The 25,198-nt window shown below is 43.1% G+C and overlaps 1 protein-coding gene across 7 annotated transcripts in view; it reads right to left on the bottom strand.

Annotated features, from left to right (window-relative positions):
* The window catches only part of FAR2 (fatty acyl-CoA reductase 2), a 224,550-nt gene that overhangs the window by 56,494 nt on the left and 142,858 nt on the right, over positions 1 to 25,198 (bottom strand). For all 7 annotated transcript variants that reach the window (XM_034784676.1, XM_034784658.1, XM_034784651.1 and 4 more), the window contains 2 exons: positions 9,670 to 9,845; positions 6,827 to 7,006 (listed from right to left, as the gene is read on the bottom strand). In XM_034784676.1, coding sequence (XP_034640567.1) covers positions 6,827 to 7,006; positions 9,670 to 9,845 — 356 coding nt within the window. The remainder of the gene's footprint in view (positions 1 to 6,826; positions 7,007 to 9,669; positions 9,846 to 25,198) is intronic.

Here is a 25,198-nt window from a genome sequence, read left to right as displayed (position 1 = left end):
GGGGAAGTCAGCAACTAGAATACTTTTAGGCAAAAGAAGGAATAACTGGGAGTTTTGTTATTTACTACAATGGAGCCAAGATTTCACCCCTAGTACAGATGTGCTGCACCAGCATTGTTTAGTGATGCAATTTTTACTGGTCTAGACAAACCCTGTTGGACATTCATAACCTGGCCCTATAGTTCCTTCTGAATTAGCTAGCACAGTCCCCAGCTATACATGCAAACTCTTGGAAAAATTCAATTCCACCAAGGGTTTAGCAGCATTACGAAAGTTTAAAATGTCACAATTATCTTCTTCAATGATACTGCAATTGCATTTATTATGCAAATATCTGACATCATCGCCGTGGTTGCATGCAGGGTCCCTTTCCAAATCTCCCCACCAGCTCCCACCACCACAAAAATCATGTGTTTGGTTCTGCTCTAGCCAAGCACAAAGGTTTGGTCCATTTTTTCGGAGAGGTAGCGTGGCTCGGTGGATAAGCTGAGCCTGCTATTGGAGAGACCTTGGCTGTGCCAGAGGTGGCTTTGTAGAACCTCTGTTGTCTTCAATTTTTCCATCTGTTAAAGGAGATGAACGATATTTGCTTTCCCCTCTGCCAAAGATATTTTTATGGAGGTGAATGAATGCCAGTGGCTGGCTCAATAAGTGTTATGTGTTCCCTTCTATTACTGATACCAGATGAAGGAGTTACTAATTTGGCTCCTGGAGTCGAGGTCAGTTCTGTTAAAATGCAGTCCCTGGGTTCAAACTGTGCTCTGACAAACCAACAACACTTTGCTCGTCTGCCTGTGTTTTGGTTCAGAGAGGAAGGGAGCTGGCTGTGTTTTTGAAATCTACAGACAGGGCTGGCAATCTAGATAGGGTTCACAGAAGTCTGGTGCATAACTCCACAGAACCAAAAATAAAGTCCAATAACCTTTTATTAAGTTTTGGAGCTTTTTCTTTGTGGTGGACAGGAGAGCTCACTGGGGACATTCCAGTGATGCTCCACCACTTCCTTCTCTCCCCTATCTCTACATAAAATAAGGTGAGAAGACTTGAAATCTTAAAATAGGCCACTTGGGGCAGAAAATGGAAGTGTGCATGTGCTATATCAGTGGTCTCCAATCTTTTTACACCCAAGATCACTTTCTGAATCTAAGGACAACCCAGGGTCTACCCTGCCCCTTCCCCGAGGCCCTACCCCTTCCAGAAAGCTCACTCCATCTCCCCCCTACCCCCTGTCGATCGCTCTCCCCTACCTTCACTCACTTTCACCGGGCTGGGGCAGGAGGGAGTCCGGACTCTGGGCTGGGGCCGAGGAGTTCACAGTGTGGGAGGGGGCTCTGGGATGAGCCTGGGGCAGGGGGTTGGGGGGGGGGGGGGGGGGGGGGGGGGGGGGGGGTACAGGACCTCCTGCTGGGCAGCACTTACCTCCGGTGGCTCTCCCGGTTGGCGGCAGGCACAGCAAGGCTAAGGCAGGTTCCCGGTCTACCCCAGCCCCACACTGCTCCTGGAAGGGGCCAATGCGCCCTTGCAGCCCCTGGGGAAGGGGCGGGGGACATGTGTGGCTCCACACGCTGCCCCTCTCTGCAAACACTGCCTCCGCAGCTCTCCCAGCCAATGGGAACTGTGGGGGCGGTGCTTGCAGGCAAGAGCAAAGCACAGAGGGAGACCCATGCCACCCTCCCCCCACATCCCAGGGCCCCGGGGCTGCACTGGCCACTTCCGGGAGCAACATGGGACCAGGGAGGCAGGGAGTCTGCCTTAGCTGCAGCCACACTATACCAGAGATTGCAATCGACTGGGAGATCCTCTAGGATCGACAGTCAATCATGATTGACCAGTTGGTGACCACTGTGCTATATCTTGAGAACCACTTCGTCAAATAAGCTCAAATTTGCACCATAAATTCTGTCCCTGAACTAGCACGGCGATTTTCAACCAAAGTCTGACTATAGACAGTCAGGAATTTTCTGACAAAATATTTTTTTCAAATTGCAAATAGACCCAAAACTGTTTGCAGGAAAGGGTTGGTTTTATTAATCTCAATTGGGAAAAAAAAGTTTTCAAATTGTCAAAACAACACTTTTCAACATTTTTGAAACAAGAAGTTTCCTTTTCTGGTTCAAAATGACTTCATTTTGAAAGTATAGTTAATTTATACTAAATAAGGTGAAATTCTATAAAAGGTCAAAATCAAAACAGAATATTTCAACTGATTCATGGAAAATTTCAGATCAGATTATTGGCTCATGAAAATTTCCAAATTTCAACTTTTCATCCTAAATCGGGATGTGAGAAAATGTTGAAATCTCAAAAACGCTTGTGGGATAGGAAACGGTTTCCTGCCCACTTCCAGTTCTGACCATGTATGTGGATTTCAGAAATGATGCAAAATTCAGCTTTAAACAGAATCCCTGCCTACAGTCATAGCTATGGTCAGAATACTGCCTTTGCTTTCCCAGTGTAATTGAGCTACCGTGGGAATAAGCCATCAGGGGTACCAGGGCCAATTGTAATGCTGATTTACCAGATGTTGCAACTTGTCCATCTAATATATCTAGCACCCTACCAAATTCACGGCCATGAAAAACGCATCACAGACTGAAATCTGGTCTCCCCCTGTGAAATCTGGTCTTTTGTGTGCTTTTACCCTATACTATACAGATTTCGCAGGGGAAACCAGTGTTTCTCAAATTGGGGGAGTCCTGACCCAAAAGGGAGTTGCAGGGGGGGGGTCACAAGGTTATTTTAGGGGGGTTGTAGTATTGCCACCCTCACCTCTGCGCTGCTGCCTTCAGAGCTGGGTGGCTGCTGGCTAAGGGCCCAGCCCTGCAGGCAGCAACGCAGAAGTAAGGGGGCAATCCCATACCATGACATCCTTCCTTCTGTGCTGCTGCTAACGGTGGCTCTGCCTTCAGAGCTGGGCTCCGAGCCAGCAGCCACTGCTCTCTAGCTGCTCAGCTCTGAAGGCAGTGCCACCGTCAGCAGCAGTGCAGAAGTAAGGATAGCAATACCACAACCCCCCTACAAAACCTTGTGACGTCCCTCCCCACACACAAACACATACAACTCCTTTTTGGGTCAGACCCCTACAATTACAACACCATGAAATTTCAGATTTAAAATACCTGCAATCATGAAATTTATTATTTTTAAAATCCCATGACCATGAAATTGATCAAAATGGACTGTGAATTTGGTATGGCCCTAAATATATATTTTCCAAGTGCTCAGCTAAAGTGCCTTGTCATGACTCCAGTATCTTGGGTGAGCCTCCACGCCGCTCTGAGTGATAGTTGAGAGGTTTGTGCTACAGACTCTCTCAAGAACACCAACCTCCCACGTGATATGATTAATCGGTGTTCCCATCATGGAAGCACCGATCTGACAATTCAACAAGGCCTTATGCTGCCCTACATTTTCTGTGACCTACATTTGAGGTTTTGAAAGTCTAATTCATATAGTAACTGCTTTTGCTCAATGCTGTTGGTGCCTTATGAAATCAAAGAAAAATGCTGTGGTTAGCTGTCCACTGTCTCCCTGCTCCACCAAACAGATATGTCATTTTCCCCTGAGAAAATGTGACTTTCTGTATTAAGATTTTACACTTAACACAAATAAGATGCTCCCTTATGTAAATTAGAACTGACCTCCTTTTACATTTCCTATATTATAATCAGGGACAATGTGCACCCTACTTTAGTCCACACTGTATAGACTGTGCTGTGCTCCTTACCTCAGCGTACCCGCCAAAGCTGATTTCCCTCAGCTTTAGATTAAGGCAAACCTTGCTTGATGTAGCAGATTATACATTTCCTCTAGTGGCCTGGTGGTATTTAAAAGTGTGACTTTTGGTTTCCACAGATCAATCTTAAAGTTTCAGTTACAGTTAAAGAAGCATCATATTTGAAATCAGGGCGATAGAAGGAGGACAAATGCAAAAAAACCAGCTTGACCAAGGATTCTAGCTGAGTAAATAATCATAAATACAAATTAAATTGGTCATCAAGAGGACCATTAAAGGATCTGTTATTTAACTGCAATTGCAGGGTCATGCCTTTTAATAGCTTTGTAAAAAAATTCTGCTTTCCTATTAGGCCTAAGAAGCTTCTTTACGCATTAGCCTTAAAAATCCCTGTTACACATCATAACAGCCAACGTCCTACAACTGTAGAAGAGTATATCTGAACGTCCTGTTCCAGTTTCTGCTGGCATTGGCTACTATGAACCCGAACAGCAGGTGAACAGCCAGGATTATAATGTATTGCCAGCCTCAGACATACAGATATATGAAACTTAAGAAAAGAAAAATATAGATGCTTGTTCAGTTGAGTGCTTTAAAATCAGTTTTCAAATAGACATTTGATGAAGATACCAAGGGATGCTTTCACAGCTGGCTAACCCAAAGTATAACTTGCTATTTCTTTTCCCTTTTTACTGACACAATCCATGTAATTATTTGGATATATGTGGGGTGGAGGAAGGGATTAAGGGTAAAACTTCCTTACCTATTAATTATCTTTCTTTGAGCCCTTCTGGACTAGTGCACACACTTAGATATACTTCCTCCTAGTTAGCTGAAGACAGAATAATGAAGTATTCTGATAGCATCACCTCTGCCTCCGTCTTCCTACCCATTCTTTGTCTCCCTCCCTGCGCCAGCCAGTTCTCTGCTCCTCACATTCTCCCTTAGTCTCCTGTTCCCCACCTGCCTTTGTATTTTCCTTACTTTTCCCCATCACAAGTCCCTGATCTTAACTTTCTACCTCCTACTCCCCCATGTTCTTCTGCAGCCTCCCCCTGACACCCACACCGACAAGTCTCCTTTGGGCACCGTTACAGTTTCCAGACACTTGCCAAACCAGGAGTCCGGCAATCTTTGCTGAGTGCCCCCTAGTTTCAGTGCCTTTAAAAACAATGGGAGACAGTGGTCCTCTTCACTATGGGCAGCCTTCATGCCACCTGCAAAGGCTGCAGGGAAGTGGCAGCCATCTTAACTGAGGGCAGCCTGTGGCTTTCAGCCCACTGAAAGCAACGGAAGATAGTAAACCTGTTGAGCAAGGACAACATTCACAAGAATGCTGCCAGAGTTCAGGCAACCATGAGAAAGTGTAAGGTAAGCAAGTAAGCAAACAAACAAAAAAACAAATTGTGGTGACCAAGAGTTGACAGCTGTATATACTGCTGAGGCAAACATACAGCAGAGCAGATAAGAGCTAGTGCCTCACCCCTTAACTCTCTGAAGTTTTCACCATTGCTTTCTTTGCCTGTGCAACCCGGAGGCTGCAGTAGAGAGGCATATTGCCAGAAATCCCTGACAGCTTCAGAAGCTCATTCTGTCCTTTGCTCAAGTCTTTTTTCTGAGCCAGCATGTGCTGGTGACAGACAACTGAACTCTGCAAGCTGGCAAATCCCTTATATGTAAGTAGTGAAGGCGGGAGGTCCTGATATCATTAAAGTTATTTTGACTTCATATGCTGGCTGGGGAGAACTATATTCAAGACTCTGGGCTGCTAGAGGAAAATCAAAGACAGAACAATATTTGACATTACATTTTCCGGTTAGCACTCAGAGAGTGCAATCGTTTGTTTTGGCAAAATGGGATTCAAGAGCCAACCCAAATTCTATTCTTCCCTCAGAGAAGAAGCCAGCAGATACTGCTTATGCCCATCTCAACAAGTCCAAAGGACAAGAAGGCTCACACCTCCATTCTAAGCTAATGGCTGGCAGAGTTAGAAGTTGATATTATGCAAATGGAAAATTATTTGAAAAGAAAAAGGAAAGCAGAATAAACTGCCATGGGGAAGTTTAGTTCTTCTCAGGAGAAGGCTTCCCTGGAATCCCTCTCAGCAGGTTTTGTTTTCCTTTCTAATTATCCATCTATTCAACAAACTCAGTTAAATAAACACTTTTGTTGTCCTGCAGATTTACTGAATTCTCCAGCTGAGCTGTGGTTTTCAATACAGAATGAACCTGGCCCTGCAGATGGATAGCTCAGACATGGGGAGAAAGCAGTTCGAAAGGAACCATTAGAAAGGACTAAACTCATCTGTCTGGTCTTAGTTACAGTGAGTCTGATTCACTCCAGTTTGACACTCCTTGGGACTGCATTGAAATAAGTGGAATCACACTGACTGACAACAGGAGTAATGCAGTGGTGAATCACGCTCACTTTCTGAAAAGTTACAGCTCCTATTGAGGGAACAAGAGTGTTGGGACTTAGAAAAGGAAGAAGCACTGTGTCACTAACACAAACAAGCGCCATCAACTGACTCCAGGCTGGACCATAAAGAGTCACATGCCACTATAGAAAAAGACTGGAAAAACATCTGAAATAATAGGATTGACACATATGGATCATTTTATTTGCTAATTCTTCCCTATTCAAAATGAAATCAAAATACTGTTGGAAGGTCGATCCAAATGACAATCTAATGTGACTTTAAAAGACCTCCAAATAAAGACTCAGAGGTTATGTCTATATTGCTAATATTTCCAGAAAATATGAATAAAAATAGGTTAAAAGGGGAAGACCAAAAATGCTAACATTATTGGATACAAGCATGTAGGAATGATTCCTCCAATCAATGTTTTGAAAGTTGATCTCTTGAAGATATTTGGAATCCAAGTTACCGCCTCCCACTGTCTCCTTCTCTTACACACCCATTTCCCAGCACTGTTAGCTGAGGTGCAAATGTGAAGGGCACTGCAACTATAACTGGTCTGGGGGAACATTCTATAGCATAGGTGTATGAACAATCCAGTCATAGGTTTTCTGCAGAGGTGGCGCATCACACCAGCATCAGGAAGGAAAGCTGTGTTTGTTTCTACTTACTCCACTAAGTCGCAGAGCTTCTTGGTCTCAACAGGTGGTGGGTAGATGACTTCATCTATATTTCTCCGATTACAATTTGCATAGGCAGTGGAGACGTGGATAAAGGCCTCGAGCTTCTGCATCTGCCGAGCCAGCAGTAAGAGCTGTTGTGTGCCCATGACATTCAGCAGCAGGGCATGTCTAGACAAAGGGAGAGAAAGCAAACATAAGGAGTTCATAGGGGATGAATGTATTAAAACTACATACACTGCAAATCTCTCCTCAAAGGCAAACCTCCACAGTGAGGAAAATAGGTCACAGCAGAAGGTGAAGTTTAAATGAGATGCAAGAGGCAAAATTAGTTTTCAAACCTGTAGTGCTGGATTCTTCTACTATGAATCCACTAGTCTGGTCAAAAACTATAACTCAGGAGTATTTCTACCCAATCCAATGGACTGGAGGCAAAGTTCCTCTTTAATTTATTATGGAAATTAAAAACTGACAACACCTCTTTGCTGGCATGTTTGCTGAACAACCATTCCACCTCAAGAAAAATACAAGTATTTAAACAGAAGGACATGAAGTGTTGTTCTTATTGACTTTTTAGCCCCATTCAACATGGTCTCATATCTGGTCTTGAAGGACACATTCTATACCAACATACAAGGGATTCCAGATAGGTATATGGGACCTTGTCCAAAGCAATAGAACAACACTAGAAGAAGCCAAAGTTACAAGTAATAAAATTAGTGATTCCAAGGGGTTGGGGGCGGGGGGAGAGGAAGAGTTGTTAAAGGTGTAGGGAAAAAGGGTACCAAGAAGGTCCTCCCTGAAACACTCAGGATATGTGCAAGGTGTTCTGGTAGTTTTCTATATGGGCTCTGACTGATATGTGGGCTCCCTTTGCCTGAGCTTGCTTGCAGGCTTCATATTAGAGGAAATGTGCTGTCCTCCAGGGAGGCAGAGACACTGGGGAAGATGGGGCCACTTTCAGTAAACTTGTCAGCAGGAGGAGCTTTCAGTTCTGGGGGGAAAAAGAAGAACTCATTATCAATTCAGCTGGACTAGACAGAAATACCTATGAGTTATGATTTCTGGCCAAAATAGTACATCTAAATTCATTTATTTTGCATATACAGCACAATATTACCTAGTCCAGGGATCGGCAACTTTTGGCACGCGGCGTGGGCTGAGGGATGTGCTGGCCGCCGCTTCCCGCCACCCCCATTGGCCTGGAGCGGCGAACCGCAGCCAGTGGGAGCCACGATCAGCTGAACCTGCTGACGCGGCCAGTAAACAAACCGGCCCGGCCTGCCAGGGTGCTTACCCTGGCGGGCCACGTGCCAAAGGTTGCCGATCCCTGACCTAGTCTATAATTGGAGCAAAGTGAATAATAGGTTTTTCAGCTCACTCTCAATTCTGAACGCAAAAAAAAAACAAAAACAAACAAAAAACCCCCACCGTTTTGGAGAAATTAAGATCATTTTTTTAAAAGTATTCCGCAAATAAAAAAATTGAAAAAAATTTGTTTCAGGTCAAACAAAATGATTTGTTAGACTCAAAATGCAATGTTTAATTTTTATTTAAAGCCTTTTAAAACTTTTAAAAATATAAGTAAAAGGAATTTTGAATCAAAAAGTAATTTCAAATTGAAAAATCAAAATGTTTAATTTCAAAAATGTAAAAACAAAATATTTCAATATTCTACCCCCTTTATGTGAACAATTTGATGAAACCAACATGAACTTGCAAAAAATTTCAGTGTTGCCGAACACCCATTTTGTTTTTTTTATAAAAAGACGTTTTGGCTGAAAAAATTCACCAAGTTCTATCTATAATCTCATTTTAAGGCCTTCGTTTTTCGAACGCAAGAACATTCAATCTATCGTGCCATGTTGAATCAACAGTCCATGGAATCCACTATCTTGCCCATAGCAGCAACTCACCCCTCGTGTTTCAGAGGAAGGCAAAAAAATACATCCCACAATTATACAATGCTCTGGGAGAAATTTCCCCCCTGGTCCCTGTGGTGATTAACTAAATATAGTTACAGTAATAATAAGTGGAAAAAAACCCTCATGTTGAGCAATGGTGACACAATCAATGTAATGTCTCAGAGGGCGATACTGTAATTGTCATTAATGAACTTCTTTTGGGGCCTGTATCTATGACCACAATCACATCACTATCATTATTAAAGTGGGGCTCAAAGGCACCAATCACAATTCAGACCCAATTGTGCTAGGAACTCTTTCTTTAATATGTGACAATGAACAAGTGCTTCTCAAGGAAATCCCTTAAGTAACAGGCCATCTTTTTGAAATGCCTCATTACAATGAAGGCAACATTTTCAAAGCTGGGTGAATATTTTAAAATGTTACAGTACCTTGTGGTTTGCTATTTAAAATATGCTGCTTCAAAAAATTATCATTTCCCTCCTTGAGTTACCTTTAGTGAAAAAGCAGGACCAATAACATTAGTTGTAGAGTCAGAGATTGCGTAGACTCACTTCGCACTCCTTCCATGTAGCCCTGCCAAAACATCTGAGTCCAGGCACATAGCACCTTCCTGCTGTCCCAGTTCTGGGGCCGCACCTAACTCTGCCAGTGCACTGCAATCCTAATTTGCAGGACTCCTTTTTATTCCTGTCCTGGGTTTCATGTAGCAATGCCACAGTACCTCAATCTTGATGTGTGTGTGTATGTATTTTTTAAGGTCTGACATATGTGATATTTTAGACACTCAATAATTTGAGCCCTTTAATTGTACAAGAAAAAACAATAATGGTCTCTCATATTTTTGTGTCCCAGTAAGAAGCTAAGTTCTACTTAATAAATGCAAACAGCAGAGAACAAGGGACATACTTTAGTGGCTCATCAAAGCGAACTGTTGCTGCACAGTGGAAGACAACATTGACCTGGGACAGGAGCTCCTGCGAGTCCTTGGCGCTGATGGCCAGATTTGGCTGAGTGAGTTCTGCATTAATAGGCTTAATCTTCTCCTGGAAGTTAGGGCAATCTTCCCGGACTCTGTCAAAGACCTAGAAACACAAACACAATGATCAGCTACTGCAGGGGTCGGCAACCTTTCAGAAGTGGTGTGCCGAGTCTTCATTTATTCACTCTAATTTAAAGGTTCCACATGCCAGTAATACATTTTAATGTTTTTAGAAGGTCTCTTTCTATAAGTCTATAATATATAACTAAACTATGGTTGTATGTAAAGTAAATAAGGTTTTTAAAATGTTAAAGAATCTTCATTTAAAATTAAATTAAAATGCAGAGCCCACCGGACTGATAGCCAGGACGAGGGCAGTGTGAGTGCTACTGAAAATCAGCTCACGTGCCACCTTCGGCACACGTGCCACAGGTTGCCTATCCCTGAGCTACTGAATCATGGACTACTGCTATCATTCCTATTAATGATAATAGCGCCCTGATTAACAGCCTGTTTGCTGTATTTGCATCAGTTGATGAACCTAACATGACCGAGAATGACTGATACTTCCAGATGTCATAGTGGTAGGAGGGTCTTCTGCATTGGGGCATGTAGGCAGATAAATAATAATGGACCTGATTGTCCCCTCCCATAGAAAAACCTGTCAGAGTGCCCTCCCAAAAATCTGAGGACAGGATGAATTGCTCTGCTGAAGAATGAACAAAGGCTCCTCTCAGCATCCCATGTCTCCTGGGGAATCCACAGAAGGTCCCATGCCTCCACAGTGGCTCTGCAACCCCCTACACACAATCTGGCTAGCATTGCTCCAGTGGAGCTACATTGCCAGGACTTCCTCCACTGGCGGCTGCCCCTAGAACTTTATATGAACAGGTGGGGGATGAGGGTAAAGTGTGGAGTGGGACCTATAGGAAAGTTAAAGCAGTATTAGGCTCAGTTAGATTTCCTGCTGATTCTACAAAGAGCTTGAGGGGAGGAGGGAGACAATGTGCATGATCCTGCCCCCCAGCTCTCCCTCTGACACAGCCTGCCGATTCCCTCTCACGGTTCATGTATTCCCAGTCCCACAAAGAGCCATCCATGATATCTGGAGCAGAGGGATCAGTACTGGGGAAGTGGCTGACCACTGCCTACCCTTTTGCATGGAGGGGTTCCTCTTCATGCAGATCTCAGAGACAAGTGGGCTCAGCATAAACTATACTTTGCATTTACATCCTGCCTTTCCTAAGACCTCAAAAAGTAGATGCACTAAAACAGTATTTTAATTGTCCAAAATCCACCTTAAAAATAGGTGAAAAAAATCAACAATTCTTTAAACTTCCCTTATGGACAAAAAAGCGCTAATAAAATTAGCACCCTTTCCCACTCTACAGTTCTGCTCCCTGTGTCTTTGAATAACATGTATTTATTTGCCTGAGAAAAATGCAATGTTACAGCTATTAGCAGAGTGAAGATTTGATTTTCCCCTGTGCATCAGGAACAAAATAGCCAACTACTGTAAGTCCTAGCTGCAAAATCTTTGTTACTTGTGATGATGTAAGAGGCAAAAGAGAACATGGCTTGATTTTCAGAACTCCACATGAGTTTGCTGGATTAGCAGTTAAAATTGTTTTTTTGACTTGCAAATTGGTCAAACTATAAAACTTCTCTTATACTGCCACCGATTACTGTAGTATCTGATCACCTTTTGCATAAAATTGATAATAGTGAAGTTCCTAGTGGACTTCATGATGTCTCTGCCCTTTTGGGGTACAGAGAGAATAATGAGAATATCTATGAAATCATAGAAGTATAATCTAGTCAAATTTCAGAGTAGAACCATACTGCAAGGATCACTTTTTCCCTTTCTTGTTACACTAGACTTTTTCCCCCCAGTCCAGTGAGGTAGGGTGTGGGGCTGTGTATCTTTCCATTACCATGATCTCTGTTTTGATAGATACTGGCCTACCTGTGACCTGTCCAGTGCTTATGGAATGGTATGAAGTACTTGATTTAAAATAAACATACACTAAATAAAAATGTACAAATACATTGAATTGCAACTAAAGAAAATATTCTGTCATCTGACTACGGGATTATCATCCTTCTGTTTATTTGGCAAAAAATCCTGGTATGCCTCCATGTTTGCAGCAATATAGCACAGATCAGGATATGATCAGCATTCCCCCTAAAGCCGGGAGTTTGTCTGCTATGTCTCTTTTCTTCAACATATTGCTGTAAGACCTTAATAAACAAGAAATTCCCAAATGAGCAATTTAACAAGAGTGTTGACATAAGGCTGATGTTTTATTTTTCCAAATGGTACAGTTACCAGGTATATGTTGGGAGGAGTACTTTGGCTATGGAAACTGGGTTTACAGCTGTAAATCATTCCCTAAATATCATACATCGAGTCACTGTTCTTTACAACAACAAAATCCTATACAAACTCTCTGAAATGAGCAAGATTTTCAAAGGCACCAATGTGAGGTCACCAACGTGAGCTCTATTCCCACTTAGTTTCAATGGGAGTTGGGTGCCTAATTCACTTTTGAAAATCTCCCCCTGTAATTTGAGTCTCTATAGAGAAAGTGTGTTAATCTGCATCATTTCTGTGTTACAATATATGTAGGGTCAGTAGGTAAGTCCTGATAAGACCAAAACTGATCTGTGTTTCAGATGAGAGGTATTGTAAGACTAAAGTCTTGACCACTTGTGGTCTTTTAAGATCTCAGGCCTGATTCTCCATTGCTGTGCCTCTTGTGTAATCATTTACACCAGTGCAAAAGGAGTGTGAAACCCTGAATCACAGTGTTACACTCCAGTCTGTGCAATTACATTCTGCCCACATCTGAATTCCACCCATTGTTCTCATTAGGTATAACAGTCTTCTTAAGCTTCTCTCCTAACTGTTGTGCAACATTGCTTCAGGCTGCTGTGTTTTACACCAAAGGATTCATTGCATTTCAATGAAGGGTGAGGCAATGTCTAAATAGAAGTTTGTATAATTTTCCCTCTGTTGATACTCACACCTTGTCAACTGTTGAGAATGGGCCACACCCACCCTGATTGAATTGGGGCCACACCCACCCTGATTGAATTGGCCTCGTTAGCATTACAAAAAGTAATTTCCCCTCTATTGATACTCACCCCTTTTTGTCAACTGTTGGAAATGGGCCATATCCACCCTAATTGAATTGGCCTCATTAGCACTGATTCCCTCCTTGGTAAGGCAACTCCCATCTTTTCATGTGCTGTATATTTATACCTGCCTACCGTATGTTCCACTCCATGCATCTGATGAAGTGGGTTATAGCCCACAAAAGTTTATGCCCAAATATGCCATTTATGCCAGCAGATCGAGGAACGTGATCGTTCCCCTTTATTCGACATTGGTGAGGCCTCATCTGGAGTACTGTGTCCAGTTTTGGGCCCCACACTACAAGAAGGATGTGGAAAAATTGGAAAGAGTCCAGCGGAGGGCAACAAAAATGATTAGGGGTCTGGAGCACATGACTTATGAGGAGAGGCTGAGAGAACTGGGATTGTTTAGTCTCCAGAAGAGAAGAATGAGGGGGGATTTGATAGCAGCCTTCAACTACCTGAAGGGGGGTTCCAAAGAGGATGGAGCTCGGCTGTTCTCAGTGGTGGCAGATGACAGAACAAGGAGCAATGGTCTCAAGTTGCAGTGGGGGAGGTCCAGGTTGGATATCAGGAAAAACTATTTCACTAGGAGGGTGGTGAAACACTGGAATGCGTTACCTAGGGAGGTGGTGGAGTCTCCTTCCTTGGAGGTTTTTAAGGCCCGGCTTGACAAAGCCCTGGCTGGGATGATTTAGCTGGGAATTGGTCCTGCTTTGAGCAGGGGGTTGGACTAGATGACCTCTTGAGGTCCCTTCCAACTCTGATATTCTATGATTCTATGAAATAAATTTGTTAGTCTCTAAGGGCATGGCTACACTTGAAGATGTAGAGCGCTGTGAGTTAAACCAGCCCTCATAGAGCGCAGTAGGGAAAGTGCTGCAATCTGTCCATGCTGACAGCTTCAAGCGCACTGGCGTGGCCACATTTGCAGCACTTGCAGCGGCATTGGGAGCAGTGCATTGTGGTAGCTATCGCAGCATGCAAGTGACTGCAACATGCTTTTCAAACGGGGGGGGTGGAGTGTGACAGGGAGTGTGTTGTGTGTATGTGGGGGGAAAGAGAGTGGGTTTTTGGGGTGGTGAAAGTGTGTCAGCATGCTGTCTTGTAAGTTTAGACCCCCCCCCCACCTCTCTCTCACTCACTCAAAGCAAACAGTAAATGTTTGCTTTTTCTCAGAGCGGATAAGCAGCTGGCTTCTCTGAAATGGAGCTTTGAAAGGGCATTTCCGCATTCCTGCAGCCGATTTCACAACAATGATAAGAGTGGCCACTTGACTTAAGGGGATTATGGGACATTTCCAGAGGCTGATCACAGCATAGTAACGCAACACCTCATTCACTGGTGCCGCGGCGCTCCAGCGGGGGTGCAGCAAACGTTATTCCACTCGCTGAGGTGGAGTACCAGCAGTGCTGTAGCTGCGGAGTCAGAGCGCTCTACATGCCTTGCCAGTGTGGACGGGGAGTGAGCTAGGGCGCCCGGGGCTGCTTCATTGCGCTGTAACTCACAAGTGTAGCCAAGGCCTAAGGTGCCACAAGGACTCCTTGTTGTTTTTGTAAATCAGTATAATGCTTTGGAATCCTTCTGGATGATAGGAACTCTGTAAATCACATCACTGGAGCAGTTGTTTCATCAAAGTCTGCTGCCCCATTTAAGGAATCTGAAGGTCTGACAATGAGACTCAATCTGTGAAGATTTAAAAACAAAAAACCACAGCCAACTCCATGCTGCTGCTTTTAGCTGGAGAAATGACTAACATATACAGTCAGTGTATCCTAGGGTTAGGCAATAATTGCATTTTAAAACACTTCTACAGTGATATGAGACTTCAGGACTGTTCAGGCTCCTCCTCTTCAGAAGGGATCTTCAAAAGTAAGAAAAGATTTAAAAGACAGATGTGTCAGTGGGCCAGCCAGCTGGAACTGCTAAAATCAATACCTAGAGTATGTACAGAGTCAGAGGAATACCCGAAATGGCTGACTCTTTACTGCAGTGACCAGCAGAGGAATGAAAAGACTGTCCCCTCCCCCTCCCCCAACAATGCTACTTAACAATTGCCACAGTTAAGAAAACCCAGGAAAACTGAGACTGGTGTGTCACGGTTTCGGTGTAAATTATTTCTTCTGATTGTCATACTGCATACGTTCATTCCTGCACAACAGGGTCATCATAAAAGCCACTTACCACTTAAGTCCCACTCAAAATCCTCAAAATAAAGCTTAAGTGGGACTTAAGTGGTACATAAGCCTTGTGCTGGTCCTCTGCATATGGGTGAGTTTCACTGCAGAATTGTTCTTATTCCATACCTCCATATTTCCCTGTTCCAGGAATAGTCAGATCTCTGGGACTTAAATTTACTTCATTTTACATGCTTTATGACAGAATTGCATCATGGATCATCCTTAATGCAATGCATCAACTGAAAACACCTGCTGGGTGTGTGTTCCAAATGTTTAGTCTCCCTTTCTATTGTCTAACCCGGGTCTGATCTCACTTTCCACAAAAGAGCAGAAAAAACAATGTTTTGTTCCCTACACCCATCCCAGAGGGTGAATGTTTGCTCCTGCCTGTCAATCTTTTAATTAGAATGATTTCTACATAATTTGATATAATAGCCTCAGTTTAACAATTTATTTCAGGTCACCTGCAAAATTGAAAAAGGAACTCATCCGGCAGTTTGAGATGCCAGACACTTAAACCTGCCCTCTTTACTCAGACAAAATTCCCAATCAAGTAATATGTTGAAGTAAAGACAACGAGATACGGTCTAAAATTTCATCTACTTTAGAGGAACACTGTAAAGGCTGGCAGGCCCAACATTTGACCAGTTCTGTTTTCTGACAGCTATTTGCAGAAGGTTGCAGCCTTTTCTGGGCCTCACTCATTACCTATACCTTTATCACCCACAGACTGGATAACGGTCATATGCTCCAAACAGGGCAGAAGGCCATTCGGAAGCTTTAGCTAGCTCAGACAGCAGGGCTCAGTGTGCTTAGCACTGATTCCCACAGCAAGCCCCTTACACCAGTGCCAGTTTATTACTAACTGCCATTCAGAGGGCTGTTTTTAGTCCTTAAGGGAGCGATCTTGCAAAGTGCTGAATACCCAGGCCCTGATCCAGCACAGTGTAATCCACTGAGAAGTGTGTGTTATAAGTGCTGGGCACAGAGAGTATGCGTTGTTACAGCCCCCACCTACACAGTCATGGCTCTTTAGCTTAAGCGGTAGCAGCTTACACTTTTAGCTCTAAAGGTCCCCAGTGTGTCGGCCAACAGAGCAACTGTCACAACCGCATTTTACATGTGCTTAACTTGAAACATATGGGCAGCTAAGCATGTGCTTATGTGACTTGCTGGATCAGGGCCAGAGTGCTCGGCCCATTTCAGGATTCAGCATTAAGTCCCTATATGGTCTGGGGCCTGGCTACGTGGGAGACTGCCTCTCTGCTTCTGTGGTACCAAAGCAGTTGAACAGTCTGAGCTACTAGTCTCCTACTTTCACTGGGAGGTGCTGATGTTTTTGGTAAAAGACCCTGAACTCTGCAATGTGTTCCCTGTTTGGTCTGACAGGTCCTGTGTCGGCGGATCTTGAAGACAAAGCATTTTATTAGGCTTTTGTGAAGGGAGTAGGGAAGAGAGAAACTTTGAATACTGCACTACCAGAAAGTTGTTAAATTGAAAGAAATTCAGAGATCAGCAACAAAAATTATCTTGAGACTGAAATGCATGATTTATAAGGCAAGATTAACAGGATTGAATACATGTAGTTTGACCAAAAGAGAATAAGAGGAATAAGGAATCTGTCTACAAGTATTTAAAAGTAAATACCAAGAAGAGGTAAGAATTGTTTAGCATAATCCAAGGGAACATAGTTAAATAATAATTAAGTAAAGAAAAACTACATAAGTTAAGCAAAGAAAAATTTAGGTTGAATGTCAAAGCAACACCTAAACAAAACCATTCCTAACAGTGAGCTCCATAATCTTAGAAAGCAAGTGGTGGAAACCCCCTTTATTTGGGACATTTAAAAGTAGTCTGGACAACAATCATTGGCATACACACTGTAGGGACAATCTTGCCATGATAGTATATTTATACTATGCCTCCCTGATCTTCAGTTCTACATCTAATTTCTATGAAAATGTGGCACTGTTATAAATGGACAAAACTAACCAGCATGTCAACATTTTAGAAAGATTTACTTAAGTTATAAAAATAGATCAGCAAGAGCCAGAATGATCCCTGCTCTCTATTTCTGGAGCAAAGAGCTTACCTAATACATCCCAGTTGTGTTTACTGCTGATAAACCCATTCGGATAGCCTACAAAAACTGTGCGTGCCTGATGCCTACTTTTAGAACTTCCAGTAAAGCAACATTCTCAATTAATTAGGCAGCTTCCCAACATCAGATAATTAGTCTACCATTAATTGTTAATATGGCCTATTCCGAGTGAAATGCATCGCTTAGCCAGACAATGTGTGAAAACCATAGCTTGAGCAGTGTTAATCAGGGCTACACTGTTGCCCTTCTCCACCACCCCCTTTTTGCCTTCTCTTCTCTCCTGAGTTACTTTAAGCATGATTTTTCTCAATGTAAATTAGGCATAATTCATCTAATTAGTTAAAAAATGCACCAGGGATTTCCCGATTATCAGTTAACAAATGACTTCTAATCAGATCTGGACTTACGGCCTTCTTTTAAGTAGAAGCAGTGCAGTGAAAATGCAGTACCCGTGACCAATAACTAGTAAACAAAAGAGCTGATTATTCCAAGGCAAATAATGACAATAGAGATACAGAGATGACAAAACATGAATTCCATTCTGGGTCAGCAGAGGCTAACGTGCCCAACTAGCTACTTAGCATGTGTTTTTAAATGGATATTCTTGGGTTGACATTGTATTTAAGCCAATTTCCATGAACTTTGCCTGCTGCCAATGCTTAGCTGAATAGGTTCTGGAGAGAGCTCTGAATTACACACAATTTAACTTGGAGCTCTGGAAGAGCCCTTTCAGATATAACCTTTCATACCTCTGTTTACAAGACTCTATAGAAACAGGAAAGCTTTCCATGGTGTTTGGTACTATCATGCAGGAAGACATGCAAGGGACAAAGTCCGATGATCCACTTCTCAGGTCACTCACACGCCCTTGTAATCTCTAGGCTGTGTATTGGAATGCATTGCCATCAGAACTGATAGTGTGATTGATGATGTTAATGACACTTTCAAAGTAGAGGAGAAATTAGGGTGCGGAGACTGGTTTTCTGTTCTCCAGATGGTAATTAAGAAGCCACATGTACATAGAAAGTGGAGGTCTATGTACACAGCCATACAACAGATATATGTATGGATATGGATACAGTGGACAGAAATGAAGGCAGAAGAATTCAGAGACAAACAAAAGGTGGGCAGGTACATAAGAACATAAGAATTGCCCTACTGGTTAAGACCAAAGGTCCATCTAGCCCAGTATCCTGTCTTCCGACAGTGGCCAGTGCCAGGTGCCCCAGAGAGAATGAACAGAGCAGGTAATCATCAAGTGATCCATCCCCTGTCGCTCATTTCCAGCTTCTGGCAAACAGAATGTTTGGTCTTGTGTCAGGAACATTCTCTAGTGATTTGTCCAGACCAGTTGTATAAATTGCCTAAATGATAAAAGTTTCCACCACTTCCCACAAGAGACTATTCCAAAATCTAAACAGATCTTTACCCTTCTAAGCAGCTTTTCTGAACATTTCCCAGACTAAAATTTCCTTCACATAATTTCCATCCATTACCCTTGTTATACCCCAAGGTTTCAAATGAATGAGGAGAAAAGTCGAAAGGGAGTCAGCAGTGACCAGAGAGATGGCACGGGGAGTGGGCAATTCTATACTTCTTTCCTCTTCCCTTTCTACTTCAATCTCTTCTTTGAAGAATGAGAATTGATTACCATAGCCTTAGTTTGCCTAATTACAAATGTTATGGTTGTAAAGTTATCCAGCCTCTTTTAAAATCCAGCCACACTATTTAAGCCTGGTTTCTCCACTCCCATTGACTCAATAATAGCTCTTTGCAGCTTCAGTGACAGACCTTGCTTGGATGCCAAGAAAGCTAAGCAGCAGCTGATGGGCCCCAAAAGACTAAAAAGCCAGGCACACAAGCCATACCAACCACAGATAGCTGCTTCTTTGAAATAGTTTAACTATGACTGTGTCTGCTTTTATTTTTAAGTGGCCATTATGATAATTTAAGTTCCTTTTCAAGGCATCTCATATGGGTAGGGAAAAACAAACAAACAAACAAAAAATCTGAGCTGTTTAGTGTATCTTTTCTTATTCTGCATCACATAACTCTGAGCCCAAAAGAGCTTGAAGGCTGGATCTCCGCTCTCAGGAACTCTCCCCTCCGTGACCTATTGTGACCTCACCCTAAATGCAGACACAACAGGGAGGCCCCTTTGGAAGCATTGGTTGCTCCTTAATTGGCTAGGAAAGAGAGGTCACTACAGGCCACAACTTTCCATTATGGAGGACAAAGAGCACAGTTTTATTTTTCACAACTTTTTAGCAGTTCTTCAGGAATAGAGTTCCCGACCACAGCAATGCTATTCAGACAGCAATCTCGGGCCTTCAAGGACTTTTGCTTCAACTCAAAACTAACTGTTCCTACCAGCTTTTATATAAAATCTGATAGAAGAGGTCAGGTTATCCAAGGCACAGTGCTGTGTTGCTCAACTTCCTCTGGGTAAAATACAGTGTATTTGGCCTCTGATGGATCTGCACCCATCTCCAGTTATATGTATTTGCTTCGACACCAGCAGCTCAGCATGGTGAGTTGATGGGGATAGTAGGAAAGGCAACATAGCCAAAGCAAGTGTAGATTTTATCTGCAGTGAGAATTGTGTTGATGGTATTGAGGCCAGCTCGGCCTGATGCGATGGATCCTACATCGAAGACGCAGGTGTCTAACTCAGTGCAGACAGGGATTTCATGGACACAGAGTTCTGATCCACTTCACTATCAGAACTGCTGTGTCATGCACTGGAGATGGTATTGTCATCTCTGGGCTTGTCTATACCAGGAAAGTACATTGTGTTAATGTGATGGCTGCCATCTTGACCAGCACACTGGATAGTGAATTGGGGACCTTAAAGGCTAAAAGCAAAAGCTGCTTCATCTTGAGTTAACGTGCCAAGGATTAGCACAGAGGGGGACCTGTAAAACACACTCACCAGTGGGTCATATTAGAACACATGTTAAGTATAATGATGTGAAACATAGTCCTTGATTGCTAAGTCATATTTAACATCATGTCCCCTTAAGGTTAACCACGGCCATATGACAGTGTTAAAAACACAACAGCCCTTGTCTATAGAATCACAGAAATTATGCTGGGAAGAAACCTCAAGATGTCATCTAGTACAGTGTCTCTCAATGAACGGTCTGCGGGCCAGTCCCTGAGATCTCCCTGACAGTTTAGGAAGGCAGCAAGCCAGTCCCTGGTATCTAAAAGGTTCAGAAAAACTGATCTATTCTATCCCTTTGTGTTGAGACAGGAACGAGTATACCTAGACCATCCTTGACAGATCTTTGCCTAGCCTGTCTTAGAAACCTCCAATGATGGGGATACCGCAACCTCTTAAGTCAGGTTTTCTAAAAACCTTTTATCACTCTCCTCTAGACTCCCTTCAGTTTGTCCACATTTTTCTTAGAACGCAGCACCCCCCAAAACTGGACCCAGTACTCCAGCTGAGGCCACACCAATGCTGAGTAGAGAGACAATTACTTCCCATGTCTTACATATGACATTTCTGTAAATATACCTGTAGCGGGGTGCTCACCCCGCTCTGGCCCTGGAAGGGTACAAGCAGCCCTGGAGAGGGCTGCAGTTCTGAAAGCTGGGCTGATTGGGAAAGCAGCCACCGCTGTACCTGGCTTAATAAGGGCCCAGCTGGCCCTTACAAGAGGGCAGTGGGCCAGGAGCAAGAGTCTCCCTCTAGCTGAGGAGGGAGATGGACCTAGCTGCCTGATTGCTAAAGGGTACTGGAGTGAAGCAGGGCTGGGGAAAGGCCAGAGGAGCTGGGGAGCTCCGGGCCAGCAACTCCCCAGGCTGCAGGGCCTTGTACAAGGCCCCTGGAGGTACTGGGTTGCAGAGAAAGGCAGCCGGTCCAAAACCCCCTTTCCTGTGATGAGTGGCTTATACTGCAGTCTGCCCCAGGGAGCGGGGGCTAGTTGGTGACTGGCGGTAGCCTACGACTGAGGCGAGGTGGGGATAGGGGGTGGGAGTTCCCCGGGGAGGGAAGACCGTAAGAGTGAGGCGTTACTGCCAGGGCAAGAACCCCGGGGTTGCAAGGGGCACTGAGTCCTGGGAGGAACGTGGGGGCCAAGCGGCGGCAGGACACTGGCCTGCAGAGGGCGCTCTGATGGCTAGAAAGGAGGTAATTCCCAGATGACCAGCAGGAGGCGCCGCATGGGTGAGTCGCCGCACTGCTACAAGACCACAGATTGATATTAGCCTTTTTTTGTCTCATGTTCAATTTGTGATCCACTGTAACCCCCAGATCCTTTTCAGCAGTACTCATATCTGTTCAGTTATTCCCAATTTTGTAGTTGTGCATTTTATTTTTCCTTCCCAAGTGTAGTATTTTGCATTTGTCTTTATTGAATTTCATCTTGTTGATTTCAGAACAATTCTATAATTTGTCAAGGTCATTTTGAATTTTAATCCAGTCCTCCAAAGTGCATGCAACCCCTCCCAGCTTAGTGTCATCTCCAAATTTTGTAAGTGTACTCTCCGCTACATTAGCCAATTCCATTCATGAAAATATCGATATTACCAGACGTAGGACTGATCCCTATGGTACTCCCACAGGAGTCACATCTCCCTCAGTTTGACAGCAAACCATTGATAACTATTCTGTGAGTATGGTCTTCCAACCAGTTGTGAACACACCTTACAGTAATTTCATCTAGACCACATTTCCCCAGTTTGCTTGAGAGAACGCTTGAGAGAATTTGGTACTAAGTCAAAAGGCTTACTAAACTGAAGGTATATTATATCTACTGCTCCCTCCCCACCACCCACTAATGCTCAGACCAGGGCTGGCCCACAACATTTTGGCACCTGAGGCAGGAAGCTCAAATGATGCCCGCATACCCCCTTGCTTGGGCCAAAACTTTGAAAGGTCTCAATTCTGCCTTCCTGTTCTACTCCTCTCATGGTACTGCTCTTCTACCTACTCCAATAAAGGAGAACTAACAACTTAAAATGCCTTTTCAAAAATTTTAAGTAACACTTAACTTTCAAACGCCTGAACAGCAAATTTAACTTTTCTTGTCTGCATAGTAAACACTGGCATTTTTATCTGTTTGAATAATGAAAGTGGTGCTTTCCATGCCTTCTTGGTTGCAAAGATTTGAACTGCTTCCTGAAGGTCTGGGCCAGCTCAAGCTCTATTGAGATGGTTGCAAGGCCGACCAGCCTCTCCAGTGTCATTGTGGAGCATAGATGTGTTTTTACTAACTAGAGCTTGGAGAAGCGGTGTTCTCCACTGGCAACTGTTACAGGAAGCGTTAGAAGTATGCACAGAGCAACAAAAGCATTTGGAAAGAGAGTGGTCATCTTATTTGTGCACATATATTCCAGAACAGCCTTTGGAGTTGATCCTGCTGAAATATATCTTGAAAGGGCTTTCAGTTCATCACCTAAATCACTCGCATCAATATCACGCATGTCATCATCTGTCAACACAGTCTCTAGTGCCCTGCATTGCTGGTGTAGGTCTTCTTCAGGTACAGTGAGGAGTTTTGGAATATCATACAACATCACAAATATACTGCTGTGTTCCTTGAGCTGCATGAATCATTCTTCAACTGAATTGTATTGCACAATCTAGCACCTGGTTAAAGAATTCAACTTTGAATTGTTGTTTGCAGTCTCTTATGGGATTATCCCGTGCCTCGTAATCAAAATGTCTTCATAGCTTCAGTGTGAAGTTCCTCTGCCAACTTCTGTACACTCTTCAGAACGTTTTGAAATCCCTCATCTGACCGGTAAGACCATAAGTGTGACTTTGCTTTGTCCAGTTGTTCCATTGCTCCAGATATATCAAGGTCAGCACCTTGGAGTCTCTTGCTTACAACATTTACTTCAAACAGTATGTCATGCCACAACACTAAGCCACACAGAAATTTTTAAGTTATGTACGTTTCTGGTGATTCCATTTCCCTCTGCCTCTGTTCTCCCACGAACAGTTCCTGTCATAGCATTATCCTCCATAATGGCAACTATGGCATCATCTGTCTTCACAATTTGGTGTTTGATAGGCTTTATCACCTCCACTCGACTTTTCCATCGCGTGGCACTCCGTGGTTTCAGTGTCAGAGAGGATATTCCCAGATGTTGCTTCAAAATTTGCCATTGATGAGTTGATGAAGAGAAAAATACATAGATGCTTTGAATTACATTAAAAAAAATCAGCAGCCTCGCTAGAAGCTGATGCTGCATCACTGACCACCAAGTTCAATGAATGAGAACTGCATGGGACAAAAAAAGCTCGAGGGTTTAACTCTCAGATCCGTGTCTGCAGGCCTCTGTTCTTTCCTCTCATGTTGGCACCATTATTGTAGCCCTGACTTCTCATGTCAGCTATCGCAATTCCTGTATCTTCCAGTTTTTTAAGAAGCACATTTGTCATACCAGCTCCTGTAGTATCATCTGTGTCAATAAATTCTAGAAAATGCTCTCTGACAGTCACCATTGCAGGGACATTTTCACTAGGTTCTGTTGTTGTTACAAAACGCACCATTAAAGTCATTTGTTCTGTATGGCTGATGTCAGGTGTGCAGTCCAGAATAACAGAGTAATATCTTGCTGACTTCAGATCTGCCACAATCTTCTGTTTGACTTTTGTTGCCAGTAACTGTATGATCTCATTTTGAATTGTTTTCCCAAGGTAGTGAGTGGTGTGTGTACATTTCTTCGGTGGTGACTCTTCTGAGATGCTCCTGGAGTACAGCATCAAACTCAGCCATCAGCTCCACAATTTTAAGGAAGTTTCCATTGTTTGGCACATACAGCTGATCTGAAGTGCCACACAGTGCTAGGTTTTGGGCAGCAAGCATTCTCACAATGGTAATGAGCCTTTTCAGAACATTTTGCCAGTAAAGAGACTCTGATGCAATCTTCTCTCGATGCTGATCATCTATGGTTGCCTTTAACCTTAGTCTCATCTCGAGCTCTTTCCACCTATGGAATGCTCTCTGGTGATTTGCTGCCTTATCATGGCATGCCAGATTTCTAACCAGATTTTTCCAGTCCTTTGTTCCTATAAAACCCAATGGGGCTGGAACATTAGACTGGAAGAGTTTGCAACAAAAACAGTATGCAGCATTCTGGGTTTTTGAGTACATAAGCCATGGCCTCTCCACTTTGTCACCATTGGGGATTTCATGCCAGTAATGTGTTGGATGGAAACTTCTATTTTCATTGTCTTTGGGGAACATGAAGTTTTTCACTTGCTGTGGCCCATGCAGTAAAAAATATCATGTCACATTGTAACATGGTCCCTCAAATCACGATTACATGTGTGTACTGTGCTGCCCTATAGGCACCATCCACGCTATTTTCTGTTTTGCGTTGGTGCCAGTGGTTATAGGGCTAAAATGCCTGGACAAAAACGACTTTCCGGTGCTGCCTACTGGCAACAAAGTTTTTCTAATTTTTTTTGCTGTTAATCTCTATCTCATACTTCAAAAAAGTATTTTTAAAAAGTCGACAATCAAGGAGAAAGCTCTAAGCAATGCATTGAAGAGGATTATTCATCAACTGATGAAAACCAATCGAACCAAGGTTTATCTTTATCAACTGATAAAGATGAGCAAAAATCTGACCGAAGATTATCTTCACTAACTGATAAAGATGAACAATCACAATCCATCCAAAGATTTACTTCTTCAGCAGAAAAATCCAGAAATGAAGAACTGTTATCCAAATCTAAAACTGAAGAACAGTTATTGGAAGGTGGAGAGACTGACATAGGATTGGATCAAGTACATGGCCAACAATAATTACTAATGCAATGCAAATGATTATTGTGAAAAAAGGTCCTTCAAAACTAGATCCTACATTTGAATATCCATTTAATGAGTCAATATATGCCATCCAGTATGAAGAAAAAAATGAAAAACGAGGAACAAATTAATGATCGTGGTTAGTGTATTCACAGACCAAAGATGTAGTTTTTTGTTTTTGCTGCAAACTGTTCTGTAATTCGGACATTCTTCTAGCAACTGCAGGTTTTAATGACTGATGAAATTTGCATCAGCATTTGAAAGA

The sequence above is a fragment of the Trachemys scripta genome, chromosome 1 (assembly GCF_013100865.1).
Source record: "Trachemys scripta elegans isolate TJP31775 chromosome 1, CAS_Tse_1.0, whole genome shotgun sequence".
Classification (NCBI taxonomy): domain Eukaryota; kingdom Metazoa; phylum Chordata; order Testudines; family Emydidae; genus Trachemys; species Trachemys scripta.
The sequence above is the reverse complement of the archived record's forward strand: the minus strand, read 5'-3'. Positions and strand labels throughout refer to the sequence as shown.